Raw genomic sequence first — 14,428 nt, 5'->3', positions numbered from 1 at the left:
CCTGAACCGTCTACAGGTGGTTCAGAATGCCTGTGCTCGGCTTCTGACCAAGTCCTCCAAACACACTCACATCACCCCGCTTCTCCTCCAGCTTCACTGGCTGCCAGTCAACTTCAGGGTTCATTTCAAGATCTTGGTTCTGGTCTATAGGGCCTTACATGGACAAGCACCATCTTACATTGGTGATCTTCTTAGTCCCTACATCCCCAGCAGGTCCCTGAGGTCCAGTGATCAAAGCCTACTGGTTGTGCAGCACCAGGCTAAAGGTCAAAGGTGACAGATCATTTGCTGCTGTGGCCCCCAGACTCTGGAACTCTCTCCCCCTGACCCTGAGATCAGTGGACTCAGTGGTCTCCTTTAAAAAGCAGCTGAAGACTTACTTGTTCAAGCTGGCTTTTGTATGACCTTCTTCACCACTCTCTCTTTATTCTGCTCTCCCCATCTATTCCACCTTCCTCAGGATCCACTGATTTCCCTCTTTCCTATTCACTCTCTTTCTCTTTTTATAACATAGTTTTTATCACAATTGTCTATTTTTGCTGATTTTAAATATATTTTTAAACATTTTCTAAATGCTTGTTTGTATTTTTAAATTTTTTGTTTTTGTGAAGCGCCTCGTGATTTTTATCTTGAGAGGCGCTATAGAAATGATATTTTCTTCTTCTTCTTCTACTGTTTAAAAGTCACAGAACGTTGCGTGCTAGGATGATATCGATGCCAAAACAACCAAAACAAAGCGGAGACTCACCTCTTACAACAGGAAGAATACGCACGTTTCGAGCTTTATCCGTTCTTTCATAATCCGTTGTTGAATTGTGATCGGCAGATGCTTTTCCGGTTCACGCCTCAATATTTTTTTTTTACAGGAACGGCCCAAAACAATCTCCTAACACATGGAAGTTCTACTTCCTGATCATGTGACGTGTGACATATGCGGAGGAAGATCAGCTTCAGAGCTGAGATGTTTGTTCTCATGATGCGGGGGCTCGTTCCGATGCCCAAACAGTAAAAAAAAAATGCAAATGACGACTTTAGTCGTCACTGGCAGTGAACGAGTTAAGGTGTGGAACACTGAAAATACTTTTTTAATGATTAATTGTGATTATAATCATCACTGAGTTTTTCATGCAGGCTGAACATGAAAATAGTCTCCTACACCTATCTCCTGCATTAGCTTCTGATCGAAAACAGAGGCTGAAACTCTAGGATTAGAAAAGCCTAATAGATCTACGTCACACTGTCACTGAACATTCATGGACTCACCCATCTTGACTCACGACGGGGAAGGCTGTTGGTTTAGCGTTCATAAAACAGCAGAGGCCTCCTCGGCTAGTAGAAGCATTAGCATTAGCAACTGTTCACAGCAGAACTCCTCTAGGCTTGTGATATTCATGGAGATAAAACATCAATGTTGCAAAGCCGAGTCAGTGGTAGAGTCGCTTTGATGTTATCCAGTCAGAGGCGAGATGTCCAGAATATCAGGAAATGAGTCCAACTCCTGTCGTCTGAAGCCCTCCTCTGATCTCACTGTCTCCATGTTCCTGAAACTGGTGCACTGGAGTTTTTTTCCCCTGAGTACAACTTACTAGGCATTCATTCCTACTAGAGACCACTGAAAATGTATTGATCAAACTAGTGTTCCACACTTTTAAGATGTTTTAAGTAAAACAGCAGATTTTAATACCTCCCGTTCTCTGCTTGCTTCACTGATGTCATTGTGACTGAGAACTACAGCTGAAATCGTTTTTTTTAGCGACAGCTCTTCTGTCCCTTGTGTCTGCTGAACTGATGGACACCGTGTTTCCTGTGTGGCTGTTTTGGCCATGATTTATCCAATTATAATTTAGATAATAACCATGCAGCAAAGAAGCAGCTGCTCCCCTGATTAAGTCCAAGCTGTTAGGCATTCAGATTAGACTTCTTTTGCTTTTGTTTTTCTAGAAAGTCGCTTTTTCCTAGCTTTGTTTTATTAAAATGTTTTAGAAACTAACTCAGTGCACTGTTGCTGGGTAAAAGAGGTCATTTGGTTTTTCCTGTCGGTTTGTTTCAGCTAGACAGAGATGGTGCTTAGCAACAACTTAAATCAGCAGCAGTTCATTCAGTCTCTGAAAAACATCTTTATGCTGTCATCCACCTTTACGACAACATTTCTCTTCTGTTTATCACTAAACACCCTGGTTTGAGTTATTCATAAAGTTATTGGATTGCACATTTAGCCCTTATGGATGACATCCACCTGTATTTAGCCCTTTATTAACACCTTATAACACTTCACAGCCGTTTAATGTGATTACGAATGCACCTATACTGCGTTTTTATACTGGAGTACTTGCTGATATGAGTGCTAATAAAAATAAAGAACCAAATAACATTAGCATAACTTGAGCATATAACTTAAAATAACCAATAACTACACAAATGATACGCTGTTTAATATGTGCATTTGATTATATAACAGCTTTCCATACCTGCAGCTCTTCTGTGGGTGAACAGTTTTTCAGCTGATTGGAAGCAAAACTTTGGATCTTTATTCTGAAGCAGCTGTTCATGCTTTAGTCTGCTCTCCGGATTCTCTGCTATCAGCGGTTAGCAAAACAATGCTAAATAAAATATCCTACTGCTTCAGGAGCATCAATCAGCCGTGACTAATAGACTAATCTAAAGGACTTTACCAGGATTTCTATGGAATAAATGCAGGTTGTACTACACAAGTACTTAAACTTACTTCATCTTCACCAGAGTTTGCTACTAATGTCTCCTGGTGCAGCTTAACTCTGAGCTGAGCTTCAGACTACCTGAAATGGCATTGGTTCTGTGGTTCCAGAGTACCACAGTGTAGTATCAGGGCATCCCCCCACATGATTATTTTTACATTTCTTACTTTTAGGCAAAATGTGAAAACTTTGCTTTAGATTTACTTCACAGTAATGAAAAACACTCCAGATGTGATGCTATAACACCAGAGTTTGTACCTATTGGTAACGATTACACTATTATTGACAATTTGTCACTTTTTGTGGCAAGAATGATGTTAATGCAGAGGACATAATAGATGAGAAACAATATTAAGTTTTATTTTGCTAAAATTTATATTTTAGAGTCTTTTAAAGGTGTCTTACTGGCTGATCTGATCATAGATTGTCATTTTAAACATGTGTTGGCTATAAAACAGGCTGAGGGTGTTTATTATATTCTGTGTGAAATGAAGTTGTTTCAAGTGATCGCTGAGCTACATCTGACACAAGTCTGCTCTAGGGGTGTGGTATGATGAGGTTGCAGACAGAATATTGGATATTCAGAATCAATAAACTCAGCTCCTTCCTCTGCAGCTCTGATTGTACACATCTATAACAGAAATAAATCCAGTGGGACAAAATGTCTGATAGAAACAGACAGAATGCGTGATTAATGTCTGGGCTGACACCAGGAAAACAAAAGCAATATGGCTGAACGTTGCAGCATATGATGAGGGTGTGTGCCTATGTCACGGAGCTCACCTTTGTGTGTTTGTGCTTCCTGTTTGCATCAGACCCTCCGCGAAGAGAAGGCGTCCCACGAGAAGGATGTGGACAATGTCCGATCTTGCTACGAGGAGGAGGCCAGCCAGCTGAAGGAGAGCCAGGCTCGATCTCTGGAGGAGGTCACCAAGAAGCACAGAGCTAGTCTGGAGAACGCTCTGACCAACGCTGAGAAGGATAAGAACCGCCTTCTGGCTGTGAGTACACACACACACACACACACACGCACACACACACACCCTTCAAGGTTAAATGAGAATGGGTACAAATCAGTGTTGTCCTGTTTTACTGATCCTTCTGCTGCCCTGCATTTCTCCAAAAACTCCAAATTTTAAATTTTGGTGAATGTTTCAAAAGCAGGACACTTGGAGTAAGATTTAAGGTCAGATTTCACCCACCCTTTTGTTCTATCGCTTTGTTTTTTGTTTTTTTCTTTGCTTCCCCAATTTGGCCTGGGTCCATCCCAGTACATATACTCCCTGGTTTTCTGTTGCTCCATGTCAGGTTTTGGTCAGATTCTGCTGTTAGTCCTTCCTGGTTTATTTGTGTTAACTTCACTCTGACATCATGATTAATTTTTCAATCTTCCTGCTTCAGAAACACAAAAGTATATTTTGCCATTTTCTACTTGCTCCAGCACCCTGAATTTGGGTCACTGAGCCACAGTCCACCTGTCACAGCTTCTGGTCCCATTTCTCTCCCTCAGAATCTCCCTGGTGCCAGTATTTGTGTTTGTAGGGAAGCGATGTTAAATATTCTGAAAGTGAGCAGGAAGATAATCAGGAATGACTCAGTGAAAATACAAGCTGTCAGCTCTGTCGCTCCCTCTGTGTTCTGGTTTTACTGCCAGCCAAAAGATTTGGTCCTGTCACAGTTCAGTCTGTTTCTATGAAATCTGATGAATGACTGGTGAAAATCTACCACAGACTCTCTCCAATCCTGCATATGCTTTCGTGTCACCAACAGCACCACTGAGCTGGAATGTGTTCATGGCGGTTTGATGCTAAACTAGTTCACCTTTTTAGAGGTTTAACAATTAGAAAGAAAAAAGAAAGAAAAGGATCTTTTATATAGCGTCTCTGAAGATAAAAAATCACGAGGTGCTTCCCAAGAGCAAAAAAATGTTAAATAAAAAAATTCTTTAAAAAATGAAATTAGAAGAAACAAAATGTAAGGAAAGGGAGGGAGAAAATGAAGGGAAGAAGGAAATCGGTGGATCCTGGGAGAGGTGAGGTTGGCAAAAAGAGAGGAGAGAGTAAATTCAGCCTGAACAAGTGAGTTTTCAGCTGCTTTTTAAAGGAGACCTCAGAGTCCATGCATCGATCCCAGGCTCAGGGGGAGAGAGCTCCAGAGTCTGGGGGCCGTAGTGGCAAATGATCTGGTCTTTAGCCTGGTGCGCTGCACAACCAGTAGGCTTTGGTCACTGGACCTCAGGGACCTGCTGGGGGTGTAGGGACTGAGAAGATCACCAATGTAAGATGGTGCTTGTCCATGTAAGGCCCTATAGACCAGAACCAAGAGCTTGAAATGAACCCTGAAGTTGACTGGCAGCCAGTGAAGCTGGAGGAGAAGCGGGGTGATGTGGGTGTGTTTGGAGGACTTGGTCAGAAGCCGAGCACAGGCATTCTGAACCACCTGTAGACGGTTCAGGGAGGTTCTGCTCAGACACGTGAAAAGAGAGTTACAGTAGTCTAAGCGTGAGGAGATGAAGGTGTGGAGAACTGTCTCAAGTTCAGAGCGGGACAGAATTAGGACAACTGAATTTGTTTAAGTGTTGTGGAAGATATTTCCTACCCAACTTAAGGTCCCGTCCAACTACCGAGAATGTTTTTTAAAACAAAGATTTTCCTGTTCCTACTCCCATTCACATACAGCGGAGGAAAAAAAGTCTTTTGTTGCTGCAGATTGTGCAAGTTGTTCTGTTTAAAAATATGAGAGGTATGTTAAATCAGAAACAGCTGGTATAATTTATAAGTTGTTATATTCTGGTGAAGTCACTTTATATTCTTCTAGAAGGCAGTTATCCTGAATCAGCTCATTTGTCACAGTCTTTAGGTTTTCCATGTTCTGGTTTGGAGTTCGTTGGTTTATTTCTGAAGCCATTTCCTTCTTGGATCTCCGAGCTTCCTCACTATAATTGTTTGTGGTGGTGGTAATCATGTGTTTGTTTCTCCTGCTCTGGTTCTGTTCTGTTTGGTTCTGAATCCCAGTTATGGGTGTCCTGTTTTATTTTGTAGAAATTCTATTTCTTTGCTTCTTTGCTTCCTGTCGGGTTTTAATTTGGTGACATCAGAGCTCATTTGTTAATATCTGTGGCGTATTTCGATTTTTTTCTCTTTGTTGGAGTTTTGGTTACTGTTGTCATCCCTGTTCCCGTTCTTGTGATTATTTTTTCTGCTGTAAACAAAACAAAATTATTAGTGTTATTATTGCAGGGTGGCATCAAGCTGAAGTCTGGCAGATATGACAGAAAAAAGAAACTATGAATTTAAACAAGTCTAATCACTACGAACCCTAATGCCACACATTGCATGCCTACTAAAACATGATGAAACCTGCAAGTTCATTTTCTGCTTTTCTTCTGTTCTGCTGGACTTAAACCATTGTTAATAAATTAAACTAGTTAAAGGTGTGGGACACTTGTTTAATCACAACATTTGCAGTGGTGCCTTGTAAGTCATATTCAGAGGGATAAAAAGCTCAGATGCACTTGTTTCAGGACCTAGCAAAATGCCATCAGAGGAGAGCTTAACACTGCAGGTTTTGGAGTCTTATTTCCTGATATTTGGACATCTCACCTCAGATTGGCTAACAGCAACACAACTCTACCACTGACTCTGTTTTCCTTGCGACGTTATGTTTTATCTCCACAAGTAACACAAGCCTGAAGGAGTTCTGCTGTGTGATGGAGTTGCTAACGCTAACGGTTAGAACGGTTAGCTTCTACTAGCTAAAACGTTCTTCTGTTTCCTGGACGCTAAACCAACAACAGCCTTCCCCGTCATGAGCCAAGATGGGTGAGTCCATTTTTGCTAAGTGACAGTGTGACGTAGATCTGTCTTTTAACTCGGGTAGAAGAATTGAAGTGGCGAAATAATCAGACACTTAACATTAGTTCAATACAAACCACTCTAAAACTGTAAAGTCAAGCCTTGTCAAGTACATCTACTAAAGTGAAATGCTCAATGTGTACTTAACGTTCTACCACAACTAGTTGTTTACTAAAGAAGTAAAAAAATATACAAGAGGAGACATTTCTAACTGTTGCACTTAGCAGGTATTTTGCTCTCAGAAATTATTTAGCTCAGAGAAAAGGATAATTGTCTACTTTTAATCAACTGGGCTCATGTTTTATCAGCAGGAACACGACCACTCATTAGAAGCCATCAAAGATTTCATGAAACATTTAGCTTAATGAGCATCTGCACAAACATGCTCACCAGTTACCTTTTGGCATTAGTAGAGAGTATAGATCCAGACTCTCCACATGTATCATTTAAAGGTATGTATTTATCTAAAATAAACAGGCATGACAGGTGATCATAGTTCACATTTCTGCAGAAAATTTGCAATTTGTTGACTCATAGACTTAAATACATCAAAAAGAGGCTATAACTGACTAAGAGGTTCACTGTAAAAAAAAACTGTCAACTTTACGGTAATATACCGGCAGCTGTGGTTGCCAGGAATATAGCGTGAAAAAAATGTGTAATCTGTAAACAAAAATACAGTATACTGCTTTTGTAATCCTAAATTTTACAGTAGACAATGTTTTTTTTTTACCAAAATCATGGTAGGAAAAATAAACTAATATATTTGTCAATTATACAGTAATTTCATGTAAAAAAATGCAACTTCTCATAGCTTTTTATGGATTTTTACAGTAAAAAAAAGTTATATTATATTAATATTTACATTGATTTGTTTTTAATTTAACAGTAATAGGATAAACCTTATTATGGCAAATAACTGTAAAAATAAAAATATGGTAAACCTTATTAAAACCTTTGACAATAAAAAACACAGTGAAACTGTATAAGAAATTACAGCATTTTATTTTTACTTAATACCTTTTGCAGTAAATTCCTGGCAACCACAGCTGCCGGTATTTTACCGTACATTTGACAGTACAATGAGAAAATCAAAAATTTTACTTTACATTTAACATTTGCAACCGTTAAATATAGAAAAATATAAAGATGCTCAGATCGTGAAAATTAATGATAAACAATGAGAAAATTTGACATAACATTTGAAAACAAAACAGCGTTTCCCCTAGGAATTTTTCCAGCTGTGGTTGGGGGGGGGGGGGGGATATGACACATTCCACCTTTATGTTAATATTGTTTTATTTGATGCACTCCACTCTGAACTGCACCAATCCAGCAACTGCTGCATTTGAATAACTAGTATTAAAGGTGAATACACCAATATTTGCACAAAAATAATTTTTGTTTAAAACCCTCTGTGACACACATTGCAGGGGGGATTTGGCATTTAATTTTTCTTGGCATCTGGAAAAACATCTTTTGACTGATTTTTTCCTAACATTGGCATTTTTCCCACACACAGTTAAGCAAAACAATGTTGACTGAGGTGTGTGTGTGAGAGAGTGTCAGGCATGCTGGTGAGTGAAGCGGAGATGAGGATCCACACGCAGGTGAAGAAGCAGGCAGGCAGACAAAATGGATAACGTAAAAGGTTTTAATGACAAACGCATGCAGGACATGGAAACATTGAACTGACGAGAGACACAGAACTGAAGGGGTTTAAATACATGAGGGCTGGGAGCTTGGGTGATTGGAAAACGAGAGGCAGGTGGGAGCAATTAACAGAGACACATGACTGAACAGAATGGGGAGACCAGACAGGGTGTGACAGAGAGAGTTAAAATAATAAAAAACAAAAACCCCGACCGGAGCGGAGGCAGTGACTGACGCAGCATGAGCCGTTTTCAGCTCTGTCTTAAATGCACCACGTACGTTACGAAAAAAGTAACTTTAAATATTCAACCAAAAAAGAGACGATCTGAAGAAAACCTAGGGAGCACTGAAGAAACGTGAGCAACAGTGAAGCAAGCACAGAGAGATCCGTTACTGTGTGTGTGCGTGGATGGGCCGGACGGACTGAGCTCCCGGCTGCAGTTTTGTGTATAGGGAGGGGCGGGCGCTCTATGTGACTGGCTAATCACAGAGCGTGAAGTCAGTTATCCAATGAGGATTTTCCTTCAGCATGATTACAGATATTTACGAATTTTACTCGTTTCATGCTTGTATTCGTCAAAAATGCTTTATCCGTACCGGATACTAGTCTGAAATGAGTATCCGGCTCATCCCTAGCTATAACCACCTTGCCCTGCCTCCTCCTCCTTGCTGCCTGCCGGCTGTGATCACAAGCAACAACAGAGTAGTTCCCGCTGCTTCTTCGGGAAACGGCGCCAAAATTTTTTTTTAAATCAATACAACTTGGGATCTTGTAAGCATGGCGCTGGGATTTCAGCCGTGGTGGGCCGCCACGGCTACGCCCATGTAAGGGAAACACTGTAATTATAATTTCAACATTTTATTACAGTAAAAAACAGTTTTATCCAATCTCACAATTAACGTTTATTGAATCTATGTAATACGGTAAAATGAAGTTTTTGGTTGTACGCTCCATTACCGTTGGAATTTGACGGTGTTTTACTGTATATTTTACTGACCTTTTTTTTTTTTTACAGTGTTGGCAAACTCAGATGAGGAAATGCAGCCTACCTGTGTGGGTGCACATTTATATTTATGACCTATAAATGTCATCTAGGACACGGCTCGGTTTGCATAAGCTGCTCAGGATGTGAGCAACCTGGAGGAGCTCGTGTCACAGTGTTACAACAGAGATTCCCTTCCAAAAAATAAAAACGAGCAAATAAAAATAGATTCTGAAGGGAAACCAGTTCTGGTGATGTAGCACCCGATGGGAGACATCTGGTGACTCCATGCCACCCAACTGATGAGTCACACAGGTGAAAGGAGCGTCTTGAGCGTCAGCTGCTATTTAAAGGAGATGCTAAAACTGCAATTCCTCACAACCACACAGCTGCTTTTATGTCACATTTAGTAGGAAACTGCTAGAAAACAAATAAGACTAACAGACTAAGCCACGTGTGACAAAGGCTCAGGAAAAAAAATACAGTTTTCACCTTCTGAGGAACCTCTTCACACCACACATTTTGATATTTTCCAGTTTTGCTCTTTCAAACAAATGAGAAAATTAAGCTTCGTGGGAAATGTGAAGGTCTGACATTTAAAAAGGTGCAGAACTCATAGCTTTTTTACATTTAAAGTCCCGTTTGAATGCTGATGACATTTACCTCATGTATAACTCCACCAGGAGAGAAGTAACGTAAATATTAGAAAAAATGATTGTGTGTGTGTGTGTGTGTGTGCGTGCGCGTGTGTGTGTGTGTGTGTGTGTGTGTGTGTGTGTGTGTGTGTGTGTGTGTGTGTGTGTGTGTGTGTGTGTGTGTGTGTGTGTGTGTGTGTGTGTGTGTGTGTGTGTGTGTGTTTTCAGCTCATTTTTTGTTCTTTTCTTTTCTTCTGACACCTACAAAGATCTGGAACATTTATGAACCACACCATTTCCCCTTTTTGCCAAATCTGAGGCAATGTCAGCAAACCTGGTTTAAAGAAAACTGCTTACATAATTATTGTGATCTTGTAAATTTAAATAGTTTCCCATCTTTACCACTGAAATTACCCAAAAGGACCAACTTGCACGATAGTTTTTAATCTTTTATGTCCATCCATCTATTGTCCACTTTGTGTCCACATTTGGGTTGCAGAGATGATAAGCCCATGGCATCCTAGTTAGATGTCTCAACCACTTCAGCTAACTTCTTTTCCTGCAGAGGAGCATCAGCTCTACTTAGAGCTCCTCCTGGATTATAAACTTATCATCTGGCCTCTCCACAAAAGAAGCTCTTTTCAGCTGCTTAAATCCAGGATCTCATTTCTTGTGTGAGGTGAGGACTGGAACTTAGACGGACCTCACCGCTCAACTGGAGCGGAGTCCTCATTTCTGCTAAGTGTTGTTTCATCTCTTGCGCCATCCTATTCATGTGAACTCTTCCACTCAAGGCAGAGACCAACCCCAAACCCAGAGGGAGCGTTCCACCTTTTCCCTGATTGAGAACCTTGGCCTCAGATTTGTAGAAGCTGACTCTCATCTCAGTAACTTCACATTTAGTTTAGATCCGTCCCAGTGCACTCCAAAGGTCATGGCTTGGAGTTAACGACAGAACCACATCGTCTGCTAAAACAGACGCTTCCTCTCTACTGCTCATCATCATGTTAATTAGGACCACAAATAGGATCAGATTTCACAACACAAAAAGTACAGAAAATACCAGTTTCATGTCAAACACGCTGAACCTCTGGGAGAACTCTGCATTTTTGCTCTTTAATGTCTGGCGTTCAGATTGCAGCAAATACCAAAATCCCTGTTTCAGGCTGGTTTTGTATCTGATTTGAGACACACAAGCTGATCCCTGGTGGAACAAACAGGAGTTAGAACCAGCTTAATGAGCCTGAAGCAGCTGTTCCAAACCACAGCCCACCACTAATTTGGCTGCTACCGAGGCATACAGTTCCACCAGCCTAAAATAGCCTTGTAATGATGCCTAATCTCCATCGCGTCCTTATTCCAGTCACACGCAGCAATCTGACGGCAAGTGATCAAGTATTCACTTGCATCAAAGTTGCATAATGAGAATGTGTTTTAAATGAAATCCCACTGCAGCCCTGAAGCAAGCTGACAGCTACATTAATGGGAGACTGTAATGCATTTCTATGGATATTAGGTTTTCATTCCATATGAAGACTTCCTCCCTCTTGGATACTATGATTTCTATGATTCTACATCCCCTCCCTTTGTGTTCTGAGCTGCTCAGTTGTTCACTCCTGTTCATGATTGTGCCGTTAGCGTGGGCGCAGAAATGTCCAGATTGAAAGTGTGACAAGGAGGAGTAGAGTAAGGACCGCAGCAGTATTTGTGTGTCACCACTGCTCCACTCGTCACTCTTCACTTTTCTACAGCATGACAGTTGAGACAGACAAGAAGAAATGCGTCTTCATCCTTCCTCACCTAATGCTGTTGTCATATCCACGTTTAGTCTATTAAATGATCTTCCCTTTCCTGGCTCTGGTCTTTCATCACTTTGAATTTTAATGAGTTTTCCATCAGAAGGCTGCATTTTGAATTTCAATGAATTGGTTTGTTTTGTCGTGGTTTCAAGCTGCGAGGAGCAAAATAAATGTGTCGATATTGATTTCCCCACATCTGAATTTCAGTTTTGGCTTCAGAAAGGCTCATCGTGCTCTTGGTAATGTTATTCTGACACTTTAGGCTATATTTAGAATGGTATGTCATATTTTTCCCATTTACACATCAGATGGTTCCGTGACACGGTTAAAAAATTAATTTTTAACGTGTGATGTTTTCTTGACATTTCTTAGACGAGTGGAGTGAAATTTATTCTCCACAAGGATGTGTCCTGGGTCCTTTCTGTATACTATAATGCAGGATTAGCATGCGTATGTATTTTGGGTGCTTTTAAAACTTGATATACTACACTACACTTTGACCAATATGATGTGAATTTCAATATAAATATGGAAATCCAGTCTGATTGGTCTTTGAATGTTTAACCAGAAGATTTAGAATTCTTTGTTTATTCAGGTATTGTCAGACACCGTATTAATTCAAGAAGAGAGTCAAGTTTGTAAAAAGTAAGACATTTATTTTCTAAACAATTAAAACATGACAATTACACTTTATGTGATGAATGAATCTAAGTGGATGGAATGTGAGGTGTGATGATGTGTGAATGTGAGGTTATCAGAACCTTCGTATCTGAAGAAACTGCGTTCTGAGTGGGAGTGAACTTGGTCTGCTTTAACTACAAGTTGATGGTTTCTAAAACCACATCAGACACAATCTGTGAGCCTACGTACCCTTCGTCGGAGACCCCCCATTGTAGATCCGGACTGTCAGGTAGTTGGATGGACCCCAAAGGTACCGAAGTCCGTAGGAGAAACCGCAGTACAACCAGACCGGTCTCGAGATGTCTCCAGATCACCACAGTTGTTTGCGTCTTAGGAATAACTCTTAAGGAGTTGAAGTTGGTTCAGCTTTATCCTGAAGGAACCGTTTGCGGTCACCTGTAGCATGCAACAGGTTTTGACAGCTTGTCAAAAGATGCTCTGGGTTAAAGAGGTTTTGCTCTGGATGGCCGGTCCGAAGCTTTCTCAAGAACTGCCTCGCAGTGAAGTGAGCTCTGTTTTAATAATCGTCATATTTTGATTTAACGACAAATCAGAATTTGACATGTAAAAAGGATTTTACCAACAAACCTCAGGAAACATGCCTTGCGACAGATACAGGAGTTCTGATTAGTGGAACAGAAAGCAATGTGTCATGATATTAGTTTTACCTTGTCATCGTCAGGTGTCTGAGTGTGTGAGCTGTCAGTAGATAGTGATTCACTTGTTAAATCTAACTTTACTGATCATAACATAATAATATTCATTTCAACATCAGTAATTTAAGCACGGATTAATCAAAACATTGTTATTATTCTTCAACCAATATTGTTCATTCAACCATATGATTATGGTAAATGGTAAATGGCCTGTATTTGATATAGCGCCTTCTAGAGTCCTGGAACCCCCCAAGGCGCTTTACAACACAATCAGTCATTCACCCATTCACACACACATTCACACACTGGTGGGGATGAGCTACGATGTAGCTACAGCTGCCCTGGGGCGCACTGACAGAGGTGAGGCTGCTGAGCACAGGCACCACCGGTCCCTCCGACCACCAGCAGGCAATGTGGGTTAATCAATCAATACTTTATTAATCCCAGAGGGAAATTAGAGTTTCAGTACACACAATTCAGAGATCAGACATACATGGGCAAGACACATGACAAGAATTGGTGACTGTGGCCATTCGCAACCCGAGTCGCGCTACCTTAATAGAGATGAGAGGGTTACATGAGGATTGGTTCAGGTGGAGGGAAAAAAAGGCACTTCACAGTTACCCTCCCACCAGGAGGGCAGCTTTGCTCTGCAACAAAACACCTAAACAAATATGCAACTGACTTCAGACAACACAACATAACATGAGACTCCAATTGGAAGGCGGGGGGGGGGGGGGTCTGGGATCCTGTTTCCCCCAGCGAGAGCAGCCATCTATGGCGCTTATCTACTGTACAGTCACAGGTGGGAGGGAGATCTTGGGAGAAGCGAAGAACACATTGACTCCTGCAGATTGACCTCGCCAGGCTGAAGTCCACCAATCCGAAGGCTGGGGGGATAGGTCGGGTTTTCAGAGCATCTGTCTGCATTCCTTCGTGAGGGTTTGTTGCTTGCCGCTCAAGTCTACCAGGGCGTCAGATTCAGATAACAAGAATTTGTTTGGGTCAGGCTGAGATAATTTTCCTCTCTGCCTTCAGTCTTTAAACTGATCATTCCAGTCCTTCAGTGAAGCCAAATTTGGGTTTTTAAACCTGTCCATACCGTCCGGTGACTCTCTCCGAGATGACATCCATTTTGCGCATTAATACCGGTATCGCAGTTTGAACATTGTCCAGCTTACGATTCACCTCGAATAACGTCCCAGTCTGAGAAGTCTCCACACGGACGGTGCTTTCCGTGGGTGCGGGTCACCCTCCAATCGCTCCCGTCTTCCCAAATTTCCAGAAAACCAGATATCCTCCCACTCCAATCAGGAGAAATCCATTGATCATCAGGCCGAATATCCACACGTCTTCGATATCCTTAATGGACAGCTGGCTGAGGCATATGATCTTCCACTCCTTCCAGGAATCCAGCATATATCCCACCGGTTGTGTCCCCATGGACATGTGG

General features: G+C 41.2%; 1 protein-coding gene across 5 annotated transcripts in view; it reads left to right on the top strand.

The window, feature by feature from the left end:
- The window catches only part of fam184ab (family with sequence similarity 184 member Ab), a 173,715-nt gene that overhangs the window by 117,405 nt on the left and 41,882 nt on the right, over positions 1-14,428 (top strand). For all 5 annotated transcript variants that reach the window (XM_070543886.1, XM_015947564.3, XM_015947562.3 and 2 more), the window contains one exon: positions 3,530-3,715. In XM_070543886.1, the coding sequence (XP_070399987.1) occupies positions 3,530-3,715 (186 nt within the window). The remainder of the gene's footprint in view (positions 1-3,529; positions 3,716-14,428) is intronic.

This window comes from Nothobranchius furzeri, chromosome 2, assembly GCF_043380555.1.
Source record: "Nothobranchius furzeri strain GRZ-AD chromosome 2, NfurGRZ-RIMD1, whole genome shotgun sequence".
Taxonomy (NCBI): Eukaryota; Metazoa; Chordata; class Actinopteri; order Cyprinodontiformes; family Nothobranchiidae; genus Nothobranchius; species Nothobranchius furzeri.
Note: the sequence above shows the minus strand (reverse complement) of the source record. Positions and strands in the feature narration are given on the sequence as shown.